The 14894-nt window shown below is 58.1% G+C and overlaps 5 protein-coding genes across 5 annotated transcripts; 2 read left to right on the forward strand and 3 right to left on the reverse strand.

Annotated features, from left to right (window-relative positions):
* Positions 1 to 406: 406 nt before the first annotated feature.
* PSEUBRA_003734 (AMP-binding enzyme C-terminal domain protein) lies at positions 407 to 2204 on the forward strand (the record flags this gene model as incomplete). Its single annotated transcript, XM_016436809.1, has 2 exons — positions 407 to 603; positions 683 to 2204. The coding sequence occupies 2 exons, from the start codon at positions 407 to 409 to the stop codon at positions 2202 to 2204; spliced, it is 1719 nt and encodes a 572-aa protein (XP_016291741.1).
* A 135-nt stretch (positions 2205 to 2339) lies between these two features.
* PSEUBRA_003735 (uncharacterized protein) lies at positions 2340 to 4988 on the reverse strand (the record flags this gene model as incomplete). The annotated part of the gene is made up of 1 exon (XM_059465170.1): positions 2340 to 4988. One exon carries the CDS (start codon positions 4986 to 4988, stop codon positions 2340 to 2342), a length of 2649 nt encoding a protein of 882 aa, XP_059320580.1.
* A 559-nt stretch (positions 4989 to 5547) lies between these two features.
* On the reverse strand, positions 5548 to 8298 carry PSEUBRA_003736 (Armadillo-type fold; the record flags this gene model as incomplete). Its single annotated transcript, XM_016436832.2, has 1 exon — positions 5548 to 8298. One exon carries the CDS (start codon positions 8296 to 8298, stop codon positions 5548 to 5550), a length of 2751 nt encoding a protein of 916 aa, XP_016291743.2.
* Positions 8299 to 9162: 864 nt separating this feature from the next.
* Positions 9163 to 13365, forward strand: PSEUBRA_003737 (RNA polymerase Rpb1, domain 5; the record flags this gene model as incomplete). The annotated part of the gene is made up of 1 exon (XM_016436807.1): positions 9163 to 13365. The coding sequence occupies one exon, from the start codon at positions 9163 to 9165 to the stop codon at positions 13363 to 13365; it is 4203 nt and encodes a 1400-aa protein (XP_016291744.1).
* Positions 13366 to 13496: 131 nt separating this feature from the next.
* PSEUBRA_003738 (Fumarylacetoacetase, C-terminal) lies at positions 13497 to 14372 on the reverse strand (the record flags this gene model as incomplete). Its single annotated transcript, XM_059465144.1, has 2 exons — positions 13497 to 13620; positions 13726 to 14372. The coding sequence occupies 2 exons, from the start codon at positions 14370 to 14372 to the stop codon at positions 13497 to 13499; spliced, it is 771 nt and encodes a 256-aa protein (XP_059320581.1).
* Positions 14373 to 14894: the final 522 nt, after the last annotated feature.

The following is a 14894-nucleotide window of genomic DNA, read 5'->3' on the forward strand; positions in this document are numbered from 1 at the left end:
ATAGCACATAGATGACGGCGATCTACGCACAAGATCAGCGTACGGTATGCGAGCGCCTCTCTGGTTTCGGAGCACATGCAGCCGACACCACTCCGTCACGCTAAGGCGGCTAGCGCGGAAAATCCGAATTCACCGAAACAACGCTAAGAAAAATTGATTTTCAAAATCAGTTTGGCCGCGGATCTGGATCGTCGCCCGATATAGCGTCGTTCTGAACAGATATCGGCATTACCCCACAAAACTCGCTTGCTTGCTGAGAAGACCCTGAGCTTAGGCCGGCGCTTCTACCGGGCTAAGCTTGCCGACTGCCGTGGCACACAGCGCCCATCGACCCCACCATCTTCCTTCTGCACTGCAACAAGAACAAGACGTCTAACAGGTGCTCGACAGCCTACGATCGACCAGCATGACCCAGCAAGCTCGGGGATTGACGGTCCCTCTCGGCCCATATACGGTCTACGATCCCAAGGCAGGCATCTACGCGTCAAGATTGCCACCGCCTCAAGTACCATCCGAGTCGGTCTACCAGTTCTGCCTGGGCGATGTGAGCTTCGATGATGCAGGCACTGCCATCACCGACTGCTCGTCGGGCCGAATCATCTCGTAAGCTACCGTTTCTTTTCCTGACTACACGAGCTTGCGCCCCTGACGCTGACTCTCGCACCATCCTCGAATCTGATAGATATGGCGAGCTCAGGCTCCGAGCGCAACGCTTCGGCCTCGGCCTTCTTACCAAAGCGCACCTCAAGCCAGGCGACACCATCCTCGTCGCGCTCCATGCATCCATCGAATTCGCCGTCGTCGTCATGGCGGCCCAGTTCGCCGGTCTTCGCGTGGCGCTCGCCAACCCCGACTACGCCCGCAAAGAGCTTCGCCACGTCTACCGTCTCACCAAGCCCGCCAAAGTCGTCGTCCACAGCACCTACCTCCGCCGTGCTGCCGCAGCCAACATCAAGACCTTCACCGTCATCCTCACGGACACCAAGCTGGGTCGTGGGGGTGTTTTGTCCATCGGCGAACTGTTGGCTGACGAATCTGCTGCAAAGGCTGCTCAGCCATTCGTGCCAAAGGACCTGGGGACCACTGCCTACCTCCCTTCTTCGTCAGGGACGACAGGGCTGCCAAAAGCGGTCCAGATCTCCCACAAGAACGTCGTGAGCATGATCTCGGCCAACCTGTGCACGCCTGGATTCATCCCCGAATCACTCCATGGGGACCAGGTGCGGATGCTTAGCTTCCTCCCCTTCTTCCACGCCTACGGCCTGATCGGGCAACTGCACCTCATGCTGAGAATGCGAGGTCAGCTATTCCTCCTCCGCCCTTTCACGCCAGACTCTCTCTGCAAAGCTGTACAGACGCATCGCATCAACCTGCTCAACTGCGTCCCTCCAGCGCTGACGAAGCTCACAAAACACCCTGGCACCACCCGCGCGGTATTTGCCACCGTCAAGCGTGTGCGCTGTGGAGCAGCGCCGCTGGACGCAGAGACAGAGGCCAAGTTCACCGATCTCACCGGCGTCGAAGTGAAACAGGGGTGGGGAATGACCGAGCTCACGCTGGCCGGATTGGACCCATCGAGTGGACAGCAGACTCCCGGGTCCGTTGGCTGTCTCGTCCCTGCCACGCTCGCGAGGGTCGTCGATGTCGATACTGGGAAGGCTGTTGAGCCAGGGCAACGTGGCGAGCTGCTGATCAAAGGCGACCAGGTGTTCTCCGGCTATCTGTCCAACCCTAGCGAGACCAAAGCGTCGTTCACCCCGGACGGGTTCTTCCGCACCGGCGACGTGGTGGTGGTCGACCCACGAACGGGCGAGTTCACCATCGTCGACCGTCTCAAAGAGCTAATCAAGTATCAAGGGTTTCAGGTGGCACCCGCCGAGCTGGAAGGCGTGCTCGTCGCTCACCCCAAGATCGCGGCTGCCGCAGTGGTGGGCCGATACAGCAAGGATCAGGCGACAGAACTTCCATGTGCTTTTGTCGAGCTCACACCCCACACCTCGACCACGTCAAAGGGAGCGGTGGCAAAGGAAATTGACGAGTTCGTCCGCTCAAAGGTGTCGCATCACAAGTTCTTGCGTGGCGGCATCCACTTTGTCGATAAAGTGCCCGTCAGCGCTAGCGGCAAGATCCTGCGCAAGGAAGTCCGGGCCATGCTCCAGGCTCTAGAGCAGCAAGAGGTGCTTTCTACGCGGGCGAAGTTGTAGCGTCTCGCACAAGAATGGTGATACAATAAGTGTACAATGTCGATGACGAAAGCATGCAATACAAAAGCAAAACAGCATCACTGGGGCGCTTGGAAGTTCCATCCCTGTCCTTAATTCTTACTGGGAACTTTCAGGTCATGGCCGATTGAAGCCTGGCGGTTGCTGGCCTTGCGCCGCCTGAGCCTGCATGTGCGCCATGTACTGCTGTCGGATCTGCTGCTGCAGGTGCGGCGGCAGGTTTTGGAAGTTGGGCATGCCCATCATGCCGGGCTGGGGCTGCGGAGGTTGCTGTCCGGGCGAGGCACCCGCTGCGGGCGATCCCTGCTGCAACCCAGGCGGTTGGAATCCAAAGTTGGGCTGCTGCGCGGAGAAGTCCGTGGCAGAGGCCACATTGGCAGGGCTGGGAGCGGATTGCAGCTGCGACGGGTCGAAAGCGAGATTGGACGACCCGGTGCGATTGCGTCCGGCGCTGCCGACGGAACCGGAGCTGCCTGGTCGCTTCTGCATCGCTGCTGGTCCGCCGAGGGGCGTTCCTGTTCGGCCGGGTGCGTTGCCACCGAATTGGGCCGCAGTCGGACTCGACTGCGCCTGACTTGGGCTGTTCGAGTGTCGACTGCCTGGTCGCGTCCCAGCTGGGCTGGAAGTACTACCGATACCACCATTTGGCATCGCAGCCGGACTGCCAGTCGCCGCGCTGGAGTCTCCACCAGCCTGCATGGCCTTCTGCCGCTGCAAGGCGGCGTTCTGTAATGTCGTCATGTGCTGGAGCTGCACTTGCAATGGCATCGCCTTGAAGCCGTTGAGATTGGCTTCCATGTACGCAACCCAAGGGTGTGTTCCTTGCCCACGCAGGTGTGACTGAAGGGCGTGCAGGTTGACGAGTGCATTGGGACCAAAGGCTTGCATGAGGGCTTGCGCTTGCGGGTTGTTGGGAATGTTCTGAGCGGCGGTTGGCGGGGCGATCGGCACAGGAGGCGCCAAGGACAAGTCAGGACCTTGTGACGGTTGTTGCGGCTGCTGCGAAGCTGCTTGTGGTGCTGGTGCTGGCTGCTGCGGTTGTGCCGGTGCTGGCGTCGATGTCGCGTCTGCGGGCTGAGTTGAAGCCGTCGCACTCACGATCGGCTGCGGCTGACTCGTAGAGGACGATGGCGTCCCAGCAGCCGAGACGTCCTGCGGTCGCTCAACGCCTTTGGTCGCTGTCCGCTTCTGCGGGCTTTCACCACTTGGATCCGCCGTCGAGTCCCGCGACCTCTTCTTGCCGTCTGCTACCGGCGAATCCGCCTGACCGGCCGCACCGAAGATGGCGATGAGCTTGTCATACAGAGCTGGCAGAGGCGACGAAGGCGCATGCTCGCTTCGCGGGAACGGCTCCAGTCGCGGCAAGGCTCCACTTGGCGCTGACCGCGCACCAGGATCCACGCTCTTGCCGGCCTTGTCGGCGACGCTTGCCAGATAGGCCAGGTTGGCCTGCAGACGCACGGCAGCTTCGCGGTAGACTTGATCCGTTGTGAGCTCCTTGGCTTGCAAGTCAACACAGAATCGGATGAGCTCCTTGTTGATGCGCAAGATGAGCGCGACTCTGCCCTCGCGAGCTGGCGTGGAGGGCTGCGATGTGGCCGGTTGTGCTGCGGATGTTGCGTCGATCGGCGCTCTCTTCTCGGGCGTCGCGGGCATCGAAGTCGGTGCAGCTTCTGATGCAGCGATGGTCTCTATCGCGGGCACCAGAGCGACGTCATCGCTGGATGACGTCGCTGCAGCAGGTTTGTCGTCTGTCTTTGCTTCCGTATCCTTCGACTCTACCGCAGCAGTGGCGGTCGAGCCGCTTTTAACTGCTTCCGCTTCTGCGATGGTCGAGGCTGCTACATCTTGTGCTGTCGCAACTGCGGACTCATCGGCCTGCGACTGAGAAGCAATGTCTGGAGCCACAGATTGAGCTGGCTCGTCGACGGCAGCCTCTTGAGCGACAGGCTCGATCGCTGCCGTGTTGCTTGATGCAGATGTGGCTTCAGTCGCCGGTGCCATCGCCGCTGCTTCTGCTCCTGCGACGGCTTGCGCAGATGCTCCTTCAGTTGAAGGATTGACAGCTGGCGCGATCGCAGCTTGTTCTGAGGCTGAAGCATCTGCAGACTGGTTTGATTGCGCCGATTGAGGCTCTGAAGCGCTCGCTGGAGGCGCATCTTCGGACGATGGTGGAGCAGCCGGCGCTACTGTCGTAGAATCAAGCTCTGGCGCAGAAATTGCGGCGGTCGTTGGCTCTATCGAGGAAGGCTGTTCGATGCTGGAGATGATCGGTGCTGATGCAGTATCTTGAGCTGTGTCCGCGCTTACCTGTGCCTCAGCGGACTCTGTCGTCTCCTGAGGAAGCGCGGCATCATCTTCGGTAGATGGGACCACTGGAACGGTTTGGTCCCCTGAGGTGCTTTGTAAGGTCGCCGCGGTCCCGTCTTGAGTCCCTTCTGATGTGGAGTCGAGCCCGCCAATCGGAACTTGAGTCGATTCCTCCCCTGCAGGTGCGAGAAGCTCTGAGGTTGCCGGCGGCAACTGCGGAAGGACAGGGTCTGCGGGTGCTGTTCCTGCCTCTATCGAGCCGATGACAGCAGCGTCTGTCGTTTCTGCCGAGCTTTGCGGCTGGGCTGGTACGGACTCCTCGTCTGCTGATGCTACAGAAGTGAGAGGCTGGGAAGCTTCGGCGGCTAGGGGTGCTGCTTCAGAGATTGGCACCACAGACGGAGCATCCGTCGAGATCTCTGCAGGAAGCGTCGAGGGTTGCGGTGGTGGGTCCATGTTTGATATGGTTGAGGGGCTGGAGCGATGCTAAAAGCTGTAAGGACCCAGCGGCGGCGACGATGTTCAGCCACTTGTGACCCTAAGTGTATGGTCGAGTGGATGGACGAGAATCAGCGCTGGTGGAGAAGCTAGCCCTGAAGCCACTGTTGTTGGATGCGCGACGCGCGATTGATCCCGCTAAAGGATAACTGAGTGCAAGCAGGAGCAACGTCCGACGATGGTGTGAATGGTGATCGGTAAGGAGCGTGGTGAGGAGATGGTGGATGTGGTCGAGGGATGCGAACACGTTCCAAGAAGAAGACGCACAGACTCGGCCGCTGCCCGAGTTTCCGGAAGTGTTTTTCGAGCCTTAATTTTTCTTCAGGGTTTTCTCAGCACGCCTAAACAAGCATCGTGTCGCGATGAGTGGTCGGTCCTCTTCGCCCTCGCTTCTCAACACACGGCAGATGATAAGCGCTTTGACATTGACATGCTGCTAAGTTCGACCGTCCTGGCTGTTCGTCACACGTGAGGAACCAAGCGATCTCAATGCTATGCATAGAGCCTTGCGAGATCCTCACTCCATACTCTTGACGAGCTTGAGACATTCAGCCATCACCTGCAAGAGACCCTTGCGCGCTTCCTGAACGTGTGCTGGCCCCGTGGCCTGCTTCAGTTGCACCACATGATGGGTCAGGCTGTCCTGCAGCGCGGTCTGTACCTTCTCTTGATCAAAGCCTCCTCTTTGATCCTGCAAGCCTTTGCTTCGAGGCTCAGAGAGGAATTGCAAGACGTTGAGCAGCACGTAGCCAGCGCGCATGCTTAGGTTGATGCCGTTCAGTTGCGCCTCGGCTTCTGTGTCAGCTCTGCTGCGTGTCGAGCTTGCTTTGGTGGACTCCAGATCGGCGCGTTCCCATTCGTTCCGCTCTGCATCCTCCGATCGATCGAGTATGAGGGTGCTGACTAGGATTGGTAAGAGCCTGTTCAGTGTCACCAAAGCCTCGACAGCTGTGCTGACCTCGGTGACCATTGCCAGTAGTGCAAGACAGGCCATCCGCGTGGCGAGCGACGGTTCTCCACCTTGAGCATCAGAGGTGCTCTCCGGCGTATCACCATCTATCCCGATGCCGCTACCGTGTAGATACGCCCACTCGTCGACTTCGCAGAGACCGAGCAGCATCCTGAGTCGCAATGTAAGCCTGTCCTGCGATTCGGTCGTCGTGGCCGCATCAGTTTGAGATGCTGGCGACTTTGCAGAAGTGAAGTATCCAAAAACCTCCTGGACCTGCAGCAGATTGACCAGGAGCTCGATCCAAGCCCTTCGTACCATAGTGTGCTCTTCCATGAGCAACTGCTCGCATGCCTGTGCGACGACTGAAGTGGGCCGGAATAGCTTCCCGGCGTTGATGCCCTCCGTTGCTTTTGCATCCGCAGTTTCAAGCGTAAATGCCGCGATCCTTAGGCAGACATCTGGAGAGAGGGAAGCCAAGTTGGTGAGCGCGAGGAGCGACTCGAACTTCTGTAGTCTGGTCGCCATCGGACACAGCAAGAGGCTGCAGATGACTGAGGACACCGATAGAAGCCCGTCCGAAGAAGGGAAGAGCAGGCTGGGATTCAATGAGATGAGAAGCTTGGCCAGTGCCTGCAGGGGCGCGAGGTCGTCGGAGGTGACATTGGCTGCTGCTGATGTCCCTGCCGAGCGCGAGAAGAGACCATTGGACGTGTTCGACTGCTGGCTGTTGGCCGATTCGCTCGAGCTAGATGGAAGTAGACCGTGCAACACAGGGGCCGATAAAGCCAGCGCTGCCCTCAAAGCGCCCTGTTGCACAGCTTTGCCTCGCATGACGCGATCTTGTTTGGTCAAGAGCGCAAGCAAAGCCTGTTCGCATGCTTGACGGACGCTCTTGCTTGGGTTGACCTTCCAGCTCACACCGTCGGATGTCGAGGCACCGGATCCAGGAGGAGGTCCAGCTACAGCGAGAGCGCTGAGTGCCTCTACTCCCTTGGCTTCTAGTACCGCCGAGCACCTTTGTTCCACTTTGGCAGTGGTCTCGAGCTTGTCGTCGTCGTCGTCCGTCTGGCTTCCATCTTGTTTGGTTCCCTGCGCGTTGGCAAAGTTCCTGAGACGACGGACCTGCTTTTCTTCGGATGTGAGTGTGGGTGGGTACGCAGTGATGTTGGACAAGATAGTGGCCAGCCCCAGCTGAAGTGCTCCATCGAATCTTTGGCTGTCGATATCATGAACCTGCTTTTCCTCGGCTTTCTTGGGCGTTGTGATGTCGAACCCGGTGCATAAGAGTTGGAGTAGGTTGCGATCTGCAGCGACGCGTTCTTTGAATGTCGACTGGACTGTGAGATAGGCCAGCGCTTCCAAGCAGCTTAGCTCGACGAGTCGGCGATGTTCTGCGTCCACCTGTCGTAGTAGACTTCGCGATTGTGACTTGATGGACAGTAGTTCGGTCTGCGTTGCTTGATACAATGCTTGGTCTTTGCGTTTGCGTTCTGAACTCGCCTCTTGGATCTTGCGGACATGATCTGCTTGGGAAGTCGGCTCTGATGATGCTGATTGGGTGAGGCCTTGCATGGCCTCGGAAGCAATAGCGCGGTAGACCTTGATCTCAGCGAGACCAGCGACGACAGCGATCGCGTCTGATTTGTGATCTGCGGTGTTGGAGGAGCCGCGAGAGACACAGGCGATGTCGAGCCAGTCGAGAACGGCTTGTTGGCCGGCAAGGTACTTTCTTGTCGCTGTCGAGTTGGCAGCGGAGGAGATGAGCTCAGCCACTGCCAAGCCGACGAGCTCTTCATCCGATAGCGAGCGCTTCGAACGTGTGTCTTGGGCTTGGCCGTCTGCCTCTACACGGCGAACAGCATTACAGGCCTCCGGGGCCTCCAACACAAGGTCGATGATACCGTCCGCGGTGAGGATGTCATGCGCTTCCGATGGCAGTACACTGAAGAGTGCCGAAAAGAAGCCGAGCGCTGAGAGAAGGCTGTGTGGGGTTGTGTCGGCGAGTCTGGATCGTATGACAGGCGTCAAGAGCTGTGCAATGTTCTCGTCAACGGGCGCGGCCTGAGAGCGCACATCTTGTCGGACAGCTGCGGAGGAGGAGCGCGAAGCAAGCGTGAGAAGCGCAGCACTGCGTGCTTGCTTGAGCTTCGTCAGCGACGATGATTCATTCTGCGATGTGGACGGCTGATCCGTTTTGTGGTCTTGAGCGTGGGAAAGCGGAGCGAATGCATCGACAAAGGTCTGAGCGGTGGCAGTCGACAAGGGCTCATCCGACACGGAGAAGCGCCGAATGCTCTCGATCAAGTCATCCTGCATCGGAGCTACCTATGTCAGGGGACGAGGTACTCTTGAGCGTGGGTACAGGCGATAACAGAGGAGTTGGCTTGAAGCAGGTCTGAAGATCAAGTGTTGGTCTCTCTCTCGAAGCCAACAGCGGCGGTGCTTCGCGCTTCTTCCAAAGTGGAGTTTTCAAGTCCGGAAGTCGGATCTGGCTAGGCCTAACATTCTTGAAGTTTGGGCGCCCCTCGTTTGGTGCGTGGCCGCTGCGCCATGCTCCGTCAGGGTAAATTTTTCCTCAAAAGTGACTTTTGGAAGAAGTGCTTCGACATCGACCCATTCACTCAACCCATTCACTCACAACTCTCCTCGTCATCGTCACATCATTATCACCCATCATCCCCTCTCATCACCCACGCTTCTTACACCAGTCAACGACTACCATCAGGTGCTGTCGTACCGCGTATCCGCTGTCTCCGACTTCATTTCCTGGTCTTCGAAGCGCATCGCACCCGAGCTTGGGACCGAAACCTCGTCATCCGCAGCACTCGACCTCGACTCAGTCCTCGGCGTTTGCGAGCAGTGCAACTGGGAGTACGCGATCAGACATAACCTGCTTTAAGATCGATCACTGTCCGACCTACATCGACTGGCGGCTCTTCGCTTCAGCTTCACATCCTCTCCCGAAGTCCAGGGCACGATCACAAGCGCAATGTTGAAGGACACATAGCTGGCCACGTATCCGAACACCAACGAGAGCGCCGACTCTGGACACTTCCAGACCACCGAGATCCATTTCGAGGGTCTTCTTTTGCAGGTACCATCTTCGACGTGGCAGCATTCTCTGGCTGTTCACCGTTTCCCTCTCGCGCTAGCCACGTTCGGCTCCACACAGCTTCCACCATGAAGCAGCTCGTATCTCAAGATGCGCCCAAAAAGATCAAGCACATCCAGTTCGGTGTGCTGTCCAAGCAGGACATCGTCAACATGTCCGAGATCGAAGTCACCACACGAGATCTCTACACCATCGGCGAATCAGAGCGCAAACCCGCAGCAAACGGTACTCTAGATCGACGGCTAGGTATATCAGATAAGAACTCCCTTTGCGAAACATGCCACCTCAAGATGGCAGATTGTGTCGGCCACTACGGCTATATAAAGCTCGTCCTTCCCGTCTTCCACGTCGGCTTCTTCAAGCACACGGTCGCCATTCTACAGAGCATCTGCAAGAACTGCGCAACAGTTCTGCTCGAAGAGCCAGATCGTCGAAAGTTCTTGAAGCGATTTCGTCGTCCAAATCTCGAGAACCTCGATCGTACAAGGACCTTTAAAGCTGTCAACACCATCGCGCGCAAAGTCTTGTATTGTCCCAAGTGCGGCTACACCAATGGCACCGTCAAGAAGCAAGGTCAGCTCAAGATCGTGCACGAGAAGTTCCGCGCAAAGAAGACCGCAGCAGAGCACGACGAGTTCAAGGCATCCTTCTCGACAAACGTCAAGATGGGCAACGGTGACATCACACCACATCTCAACAAAGCGCAAGAAGATCTCAACCCGCTCAAGGCGCTCGATCTCTTCAAACGAATCTCGGACGAGGACTGCGAGCTGCTGGGCTTGCGGCCGGAGTTCGGTCGTCCTGAAGAATACATTTGGCAGTACATCTGTGTGCCGCCAGTCTGCATCCGTCCCTCCGTGGCGCAAGATGGCGCCACCAACGAAGATGACGTTACCATCAAGCTCACGGAGATCATCTTCACAAACAGCCTGCTCAAGCTAGGGCTTGTCAAGGGCGGCAAAGGAACTACCACGAGCCAGCTTGTGCAGCAGTGGGAGTTTCTGCAGTTGACCGTTGCTCTCTACATCAACTCAGAGCTGCCAGGCGTGCCTACACAACCAGGCCAGAAACCAAGTCGCGGCTTCTGTCAGCGTCTCAAGGGCAAGCAAGGTCGTTTTCGTGGCAACTTGTCCGGCAAGCGTGTTGACTTCTCCGGTCGAACCGTCATTGGCCCCGATCCGAACCTCAAGATCGACGAAGTCGCCGTACCTCAGAGAGTGGCCAAGATTCTCACATACCCCGAGCGCGTCTTCGAGCACAACATCGAACAGTTGCGGCAGGCCGTTCGCAACGGCACAGACGTGCATCCCGGTGCCAACTATCTCATGGACGGAAAGACGGGCTTCAAACGTTTCCTCAAGTTTCCAGGCATGCGCGAGGAGCTCGCGCAGAAGCTGCGCGTCGGCGACATTGTAGAACGACACATCCGCGACGGCGATATCGTGCTCTTCAACCGACAACCCTCGCTCCACAAGCTCTCGATCATGTCGCACCGAGCCAAGATTCGACCATGGCGCACTTTCCGCCTCAACGAATGTGCCTGCAACCCGTACAATGCCGACTTTGACGGAGATGAGATGAACATGCACGTTCCTCAGACTGAGGAGGCCAGGACGGAAGCCACCATCCTCATGGGTGTCAAGCACAACTTGGTTACACCACGAAACGGAGAGCCTATCATCGCCGCCATCCAAGACTTCATCACCGCCTCCTACCTCATTTCGAAACGAGACCGATTCTTCGACCGAGCGCAGTTCTCCCAGATTTGCAGTTACTTCGCGGATGCGGACCTGCACATCGATCTCCCGCCGCCGGCCATCATGAAGCCCGTCCGCCTCTGGACAGGCAAGCAAGTCATGTCGTGCCTCATCCGACCCAACCGCAAGAGCCCACATCTCGTCAACCTCGAAGCACAGTGCCGAACTTTCGAGAAGCCGACGGGCGGCCATCCCAAGGACATGTCGCCTAACGACGGCTGGCTCGTCATCGTCAACAGCGAGGTCATGTGTGGTGTGTTCGACAAGTCCACCGTGGGTGACGGCAAGAAGAACTCCGTATTCGGAGTCATGCTGCGAGACTACGGCCCAGACGCAGCCATCACAGCCATGAACCGACTCGCAAAGACGTGCGCTCGCTGGCTCGCCAACCAGGGCTTCTCTCTCGGCATCAGCGACGTCATTCCTGGCCCGCGCCTGCGCAAGGACAAGGACGCCAAGGTCGAAGCCGCCTACGCCGAGTGTCTCGACCTGATTGAGAAGGCCAAGCACGGAAAGCTCGAAAATCTGCCCGGTTGCGACCAGGAGCAGACGCTCGAGAACATGATCTCCGGTGTGCTCTCCGGCGTTCGTAGCGACGTCGGTGAGATCTGCATGACCGAACTCAGCCGACACAACGCGCCCTTGGTCATGGCTGTCTGCGGTTCCAAGGGATCCAAGATCAATGTGGCGCAGATGGTCGCCTGTGTCGGCCAGCAGATCATCGGCGGATCGCGTGTACCCAACGGCTTCCAGGACCGATCGCTGCCACACTTCCCCAAGAAGTCCAAAGATCCACCGTCCAAGGGTTTCGTGCGCAACTCCTTCTTCAGCGGATTGACGCCGACTGAGTTCCTCTTCCACGCCATCTCGGGCCGTGAAGGTCTCGTCGACACGGCCGTCAAGACTGCCGAGACAGGCTACATGCAGCGTCGTCTCATGAAGGCGCTCGAGGATCTGTCCACGCATTACGATCTCAGTGTCCGCAACTCGGTTGGTGGTGTCGTGCAGTTCATCTACGGAGACGACGGCCTGGACCCAGCAGAGCTCGAGGGCAACGCTATGCCCATCGAACCATTCCGACTGTGGCGTCACTGCTTGGCGATCACGCAGCACGTCCCAGGCCGCGGTCTCTACCCTTACGAGATCATGGAGCTGGTCAAGCGCGAGCTCCACAGCGATCGTTTCGTCAACACGTGCACGCAAAAGTACCTCGATTCGGTGTACGAGTTCATACACGACAACGTCTTCAGCAAAGCGGTGCGCATTCGCCAAGCGTTTGGCATGTACGGCGCGGAAGAGCGCGAGGAGCACTGGGACGAGCACACGGATCTCTCGATCGGCGCCGACCGCGCCGCGCGTGCGATCGTCAACAACAAGACCAAGATCAAGGAGGCGGCGATCCTCGAGTTCCTCAACCTGTGCTACATCAAGTACATGAAGGCCAAGATCGAGCCGGGTTCTGCAGTCGGCGCTGTTGGTGCCCAGTCGATCGGCGAGCCGGGCACGCAGATGACGCTCAAGACGTTCCACTTTGCCGGTGTCGCGTCGATGAATGTCACGCTCGGTGTGCCGCGTATCAAGGAGATCATCAATGCGGCCAAATCGATCAACACGCCCATCATTGAGGCGAAGCTCGTGTCCGAAAAGTCGGAGCACGCAGCGCGAATTGTCAAGGGCCGCATCGAGAAGACGTACCTCGGTGATATTGCGTCGGTGATCGAGGAGGCATGGGCGGCGCAGTACACGTACTTGGGTGTGCACATCGACATGGAGGCGATCCAGAAGCTGCAGCTCGAGATCACGCTGAACGATATCAAGTGGGCCATTGTCAATGCGCCCAAGCTCAAGATCAAGGAGGAGCGCGTCATGGTGGTGCCCAAGAAGAACCGCATCCGCATCTACGTGCCTCCCGAGGGGCCCGACAAGGAGAGCGATGTGTACTACAACCTCAAGGCGCTCAAGCGAGCTTTGCCGTCTATTGTCGTCAAGGGCATCCCGCAGGCGACTCGCGCAGTCATTTCGGACGACAAGGGCACGCGCAAGCTCCTCGTCGAAGGTTACGGCCTGCTCAAGGTCATGACCACCGAAGGCGTCATTGGCACGCAAACGCACACCAACCACGTCATGGAGATGCAGACGGTGCTCGGCATCGAAGCCGCCCGAACATCGGTCTATCGCGAGATCGAAACGACCATGTCGGCGCACGGCATGAGCATCGACCCGCGCCACATCATGCTGCTGGCCGACACCATGACGTACAAAGGCGAGGTGCTGGGCATCACGCGCTTCGGTGTTGCCAAGATGAAGGACAGCGTGCTGATGCTGGCGAGTTTCGAGAAGACGACGGATCACCTGTTCGATGCTGCGCTGTTCGGAAAGAAGGACGAGGTGCTGGGTGTTAGTGAGAGTATCATCATGGGCAACCCGGCGCAGACGGTGGGCACGGGCATGCCGGCGTTGGTGGTGCCCGCGCCGCAGCTGCCGCCTAGAAGGGCGCTTCTGTTCGATCGTTGATGGCCCGACACCGTGCCATTTGCAGTAACATGTTCCAGTCGCAATCGAGATCACAGTCACCACAGGCAGCGCTTTGCGAGTGTCTCGCTGAGGCCTGATTGAGATGAGGCGACCCCGCCCCTCGAAGGTAATCATTCCTCAAACCTGATAGTGTTGACCAGACTGCCGACACCATGCGAGACCCAGACCCTGAACTTGTCGCCGTCCTTGAGCATCCGTCGCGGCTCCCTGTACCAGCCCGTACCTGCGGGAGTCCTGCGTATCGCGAAATGAGACGGGAAAAGAGGACGATATTCGCAGATGAGAAAGATGGTCAGCATTCAATTTATTCCGGGTCGGCACGCATCTGAGACAACTTGCCCTGTGAGAATGATCGTGCCGGCTTTGAGCGTACTCCTTCGGCTGAGGGTCGAGATCAGCTGAGGTATTGAGAACGCCATGTCGCGCACGAAGCCTCTTTGCACAATCTCGCCATTGAGTTCGCCCTCGATCTGGATGTTGCCCCAGTCCTCATCCTGGAGAGCATTGGCGTTTACGATGACGGGGCCGAGGGTGCAGCACCCATCGAAGCTTTCCCCTGGGCTGGAACGGAGAACAACATGAGTCGCAGCGAGAATGCCGAACACCTGGTCCATCGCATCCTCAGGGCTGACGTTCTTGCAGTCGTGCCGGATGACTACGGCTAAATGAGCTTCGTAGTCCACGTCTTCGGTTGCGAAGTCCTCAGGGACGATGATGTCCTCGCCATGGTAGTCTATCGCCGTGGTTGGTCTGAGGATCGCCGTCGGCTTTTCGGGGATCTCGAGACCGGCCGCAGCTGCAAAGGATCGGTAGTTGACGCCAACGCAGTAGACCCTGTCCGGCATAAAGACGGGCTGGCCACACATCAGTTCTTCGAGAAAGATGGGTAGCAGCTCGCTGATCGCCAGCCCTTCGTCGTCCTTGTCGGGGTCTTCATCGCACCAGTCTAGCTCGGCCAGATCCCAAGTCCAATAGTCCTTCATCATGACCGTTTGATGTTTGAAATCAGTCGCTCCAATGTCGATGTCTGGATCCTCCGGCTCGCCCAGCGCATAGTAACTGATTCCCATCCTCCCCCAGGGGAGATACCGGACCATCCGTTTCCATCTTGGCTCGGGTCGCAGCGGTGGAGATGGAGATGGCGCCGGCGGAGGTGCCGTCTTAGCCTTTTGGGAGCGGCGGGCTTCTTGGCGGAAGGTTTCTTAGCTGCAGGTTTCTTTGCTGCCGGCTTCTTTGCTGTGGCTTTCATCGCAGCTGGGATCACAGCTGTTGGCCTTGCAGGCGTCGATTCTGACAGACCCTTGGAAACGTCTTCCTCGCCTGGACTGCGGCGAGCCCTCTTGTGAGAAACGAAGATAATTTCTTCATCTTCCTCCTCAACAGGGTGGGCTGCGCGAGCTAGCGCCGGCGTCGGAGATTTGGGCGGAACTCTACGACGTGGCATGAACCCAATTTGTCCTGCGTCCAACGAAGTGATGCTTTTGACGTCGACGTTGTGTCAGGAAGAA

The sequence above is a fragment of the Kalmanozyma brasiliensis genome (genome assembly GCF_000497045.1).
Source record: "Kalmanozyma brasiliensis GHG001 unplaced genomic scaffold PSEUBRA_SCAF25, whole genome shotgun sequence".
NCBI classification, from domain to species: Eukaryota; Fungi; Basidiomycota; class Ustilaginomycetes; order Ustilaginales; genus Kalmanozyma; species Kalmanozyma brasiliensis.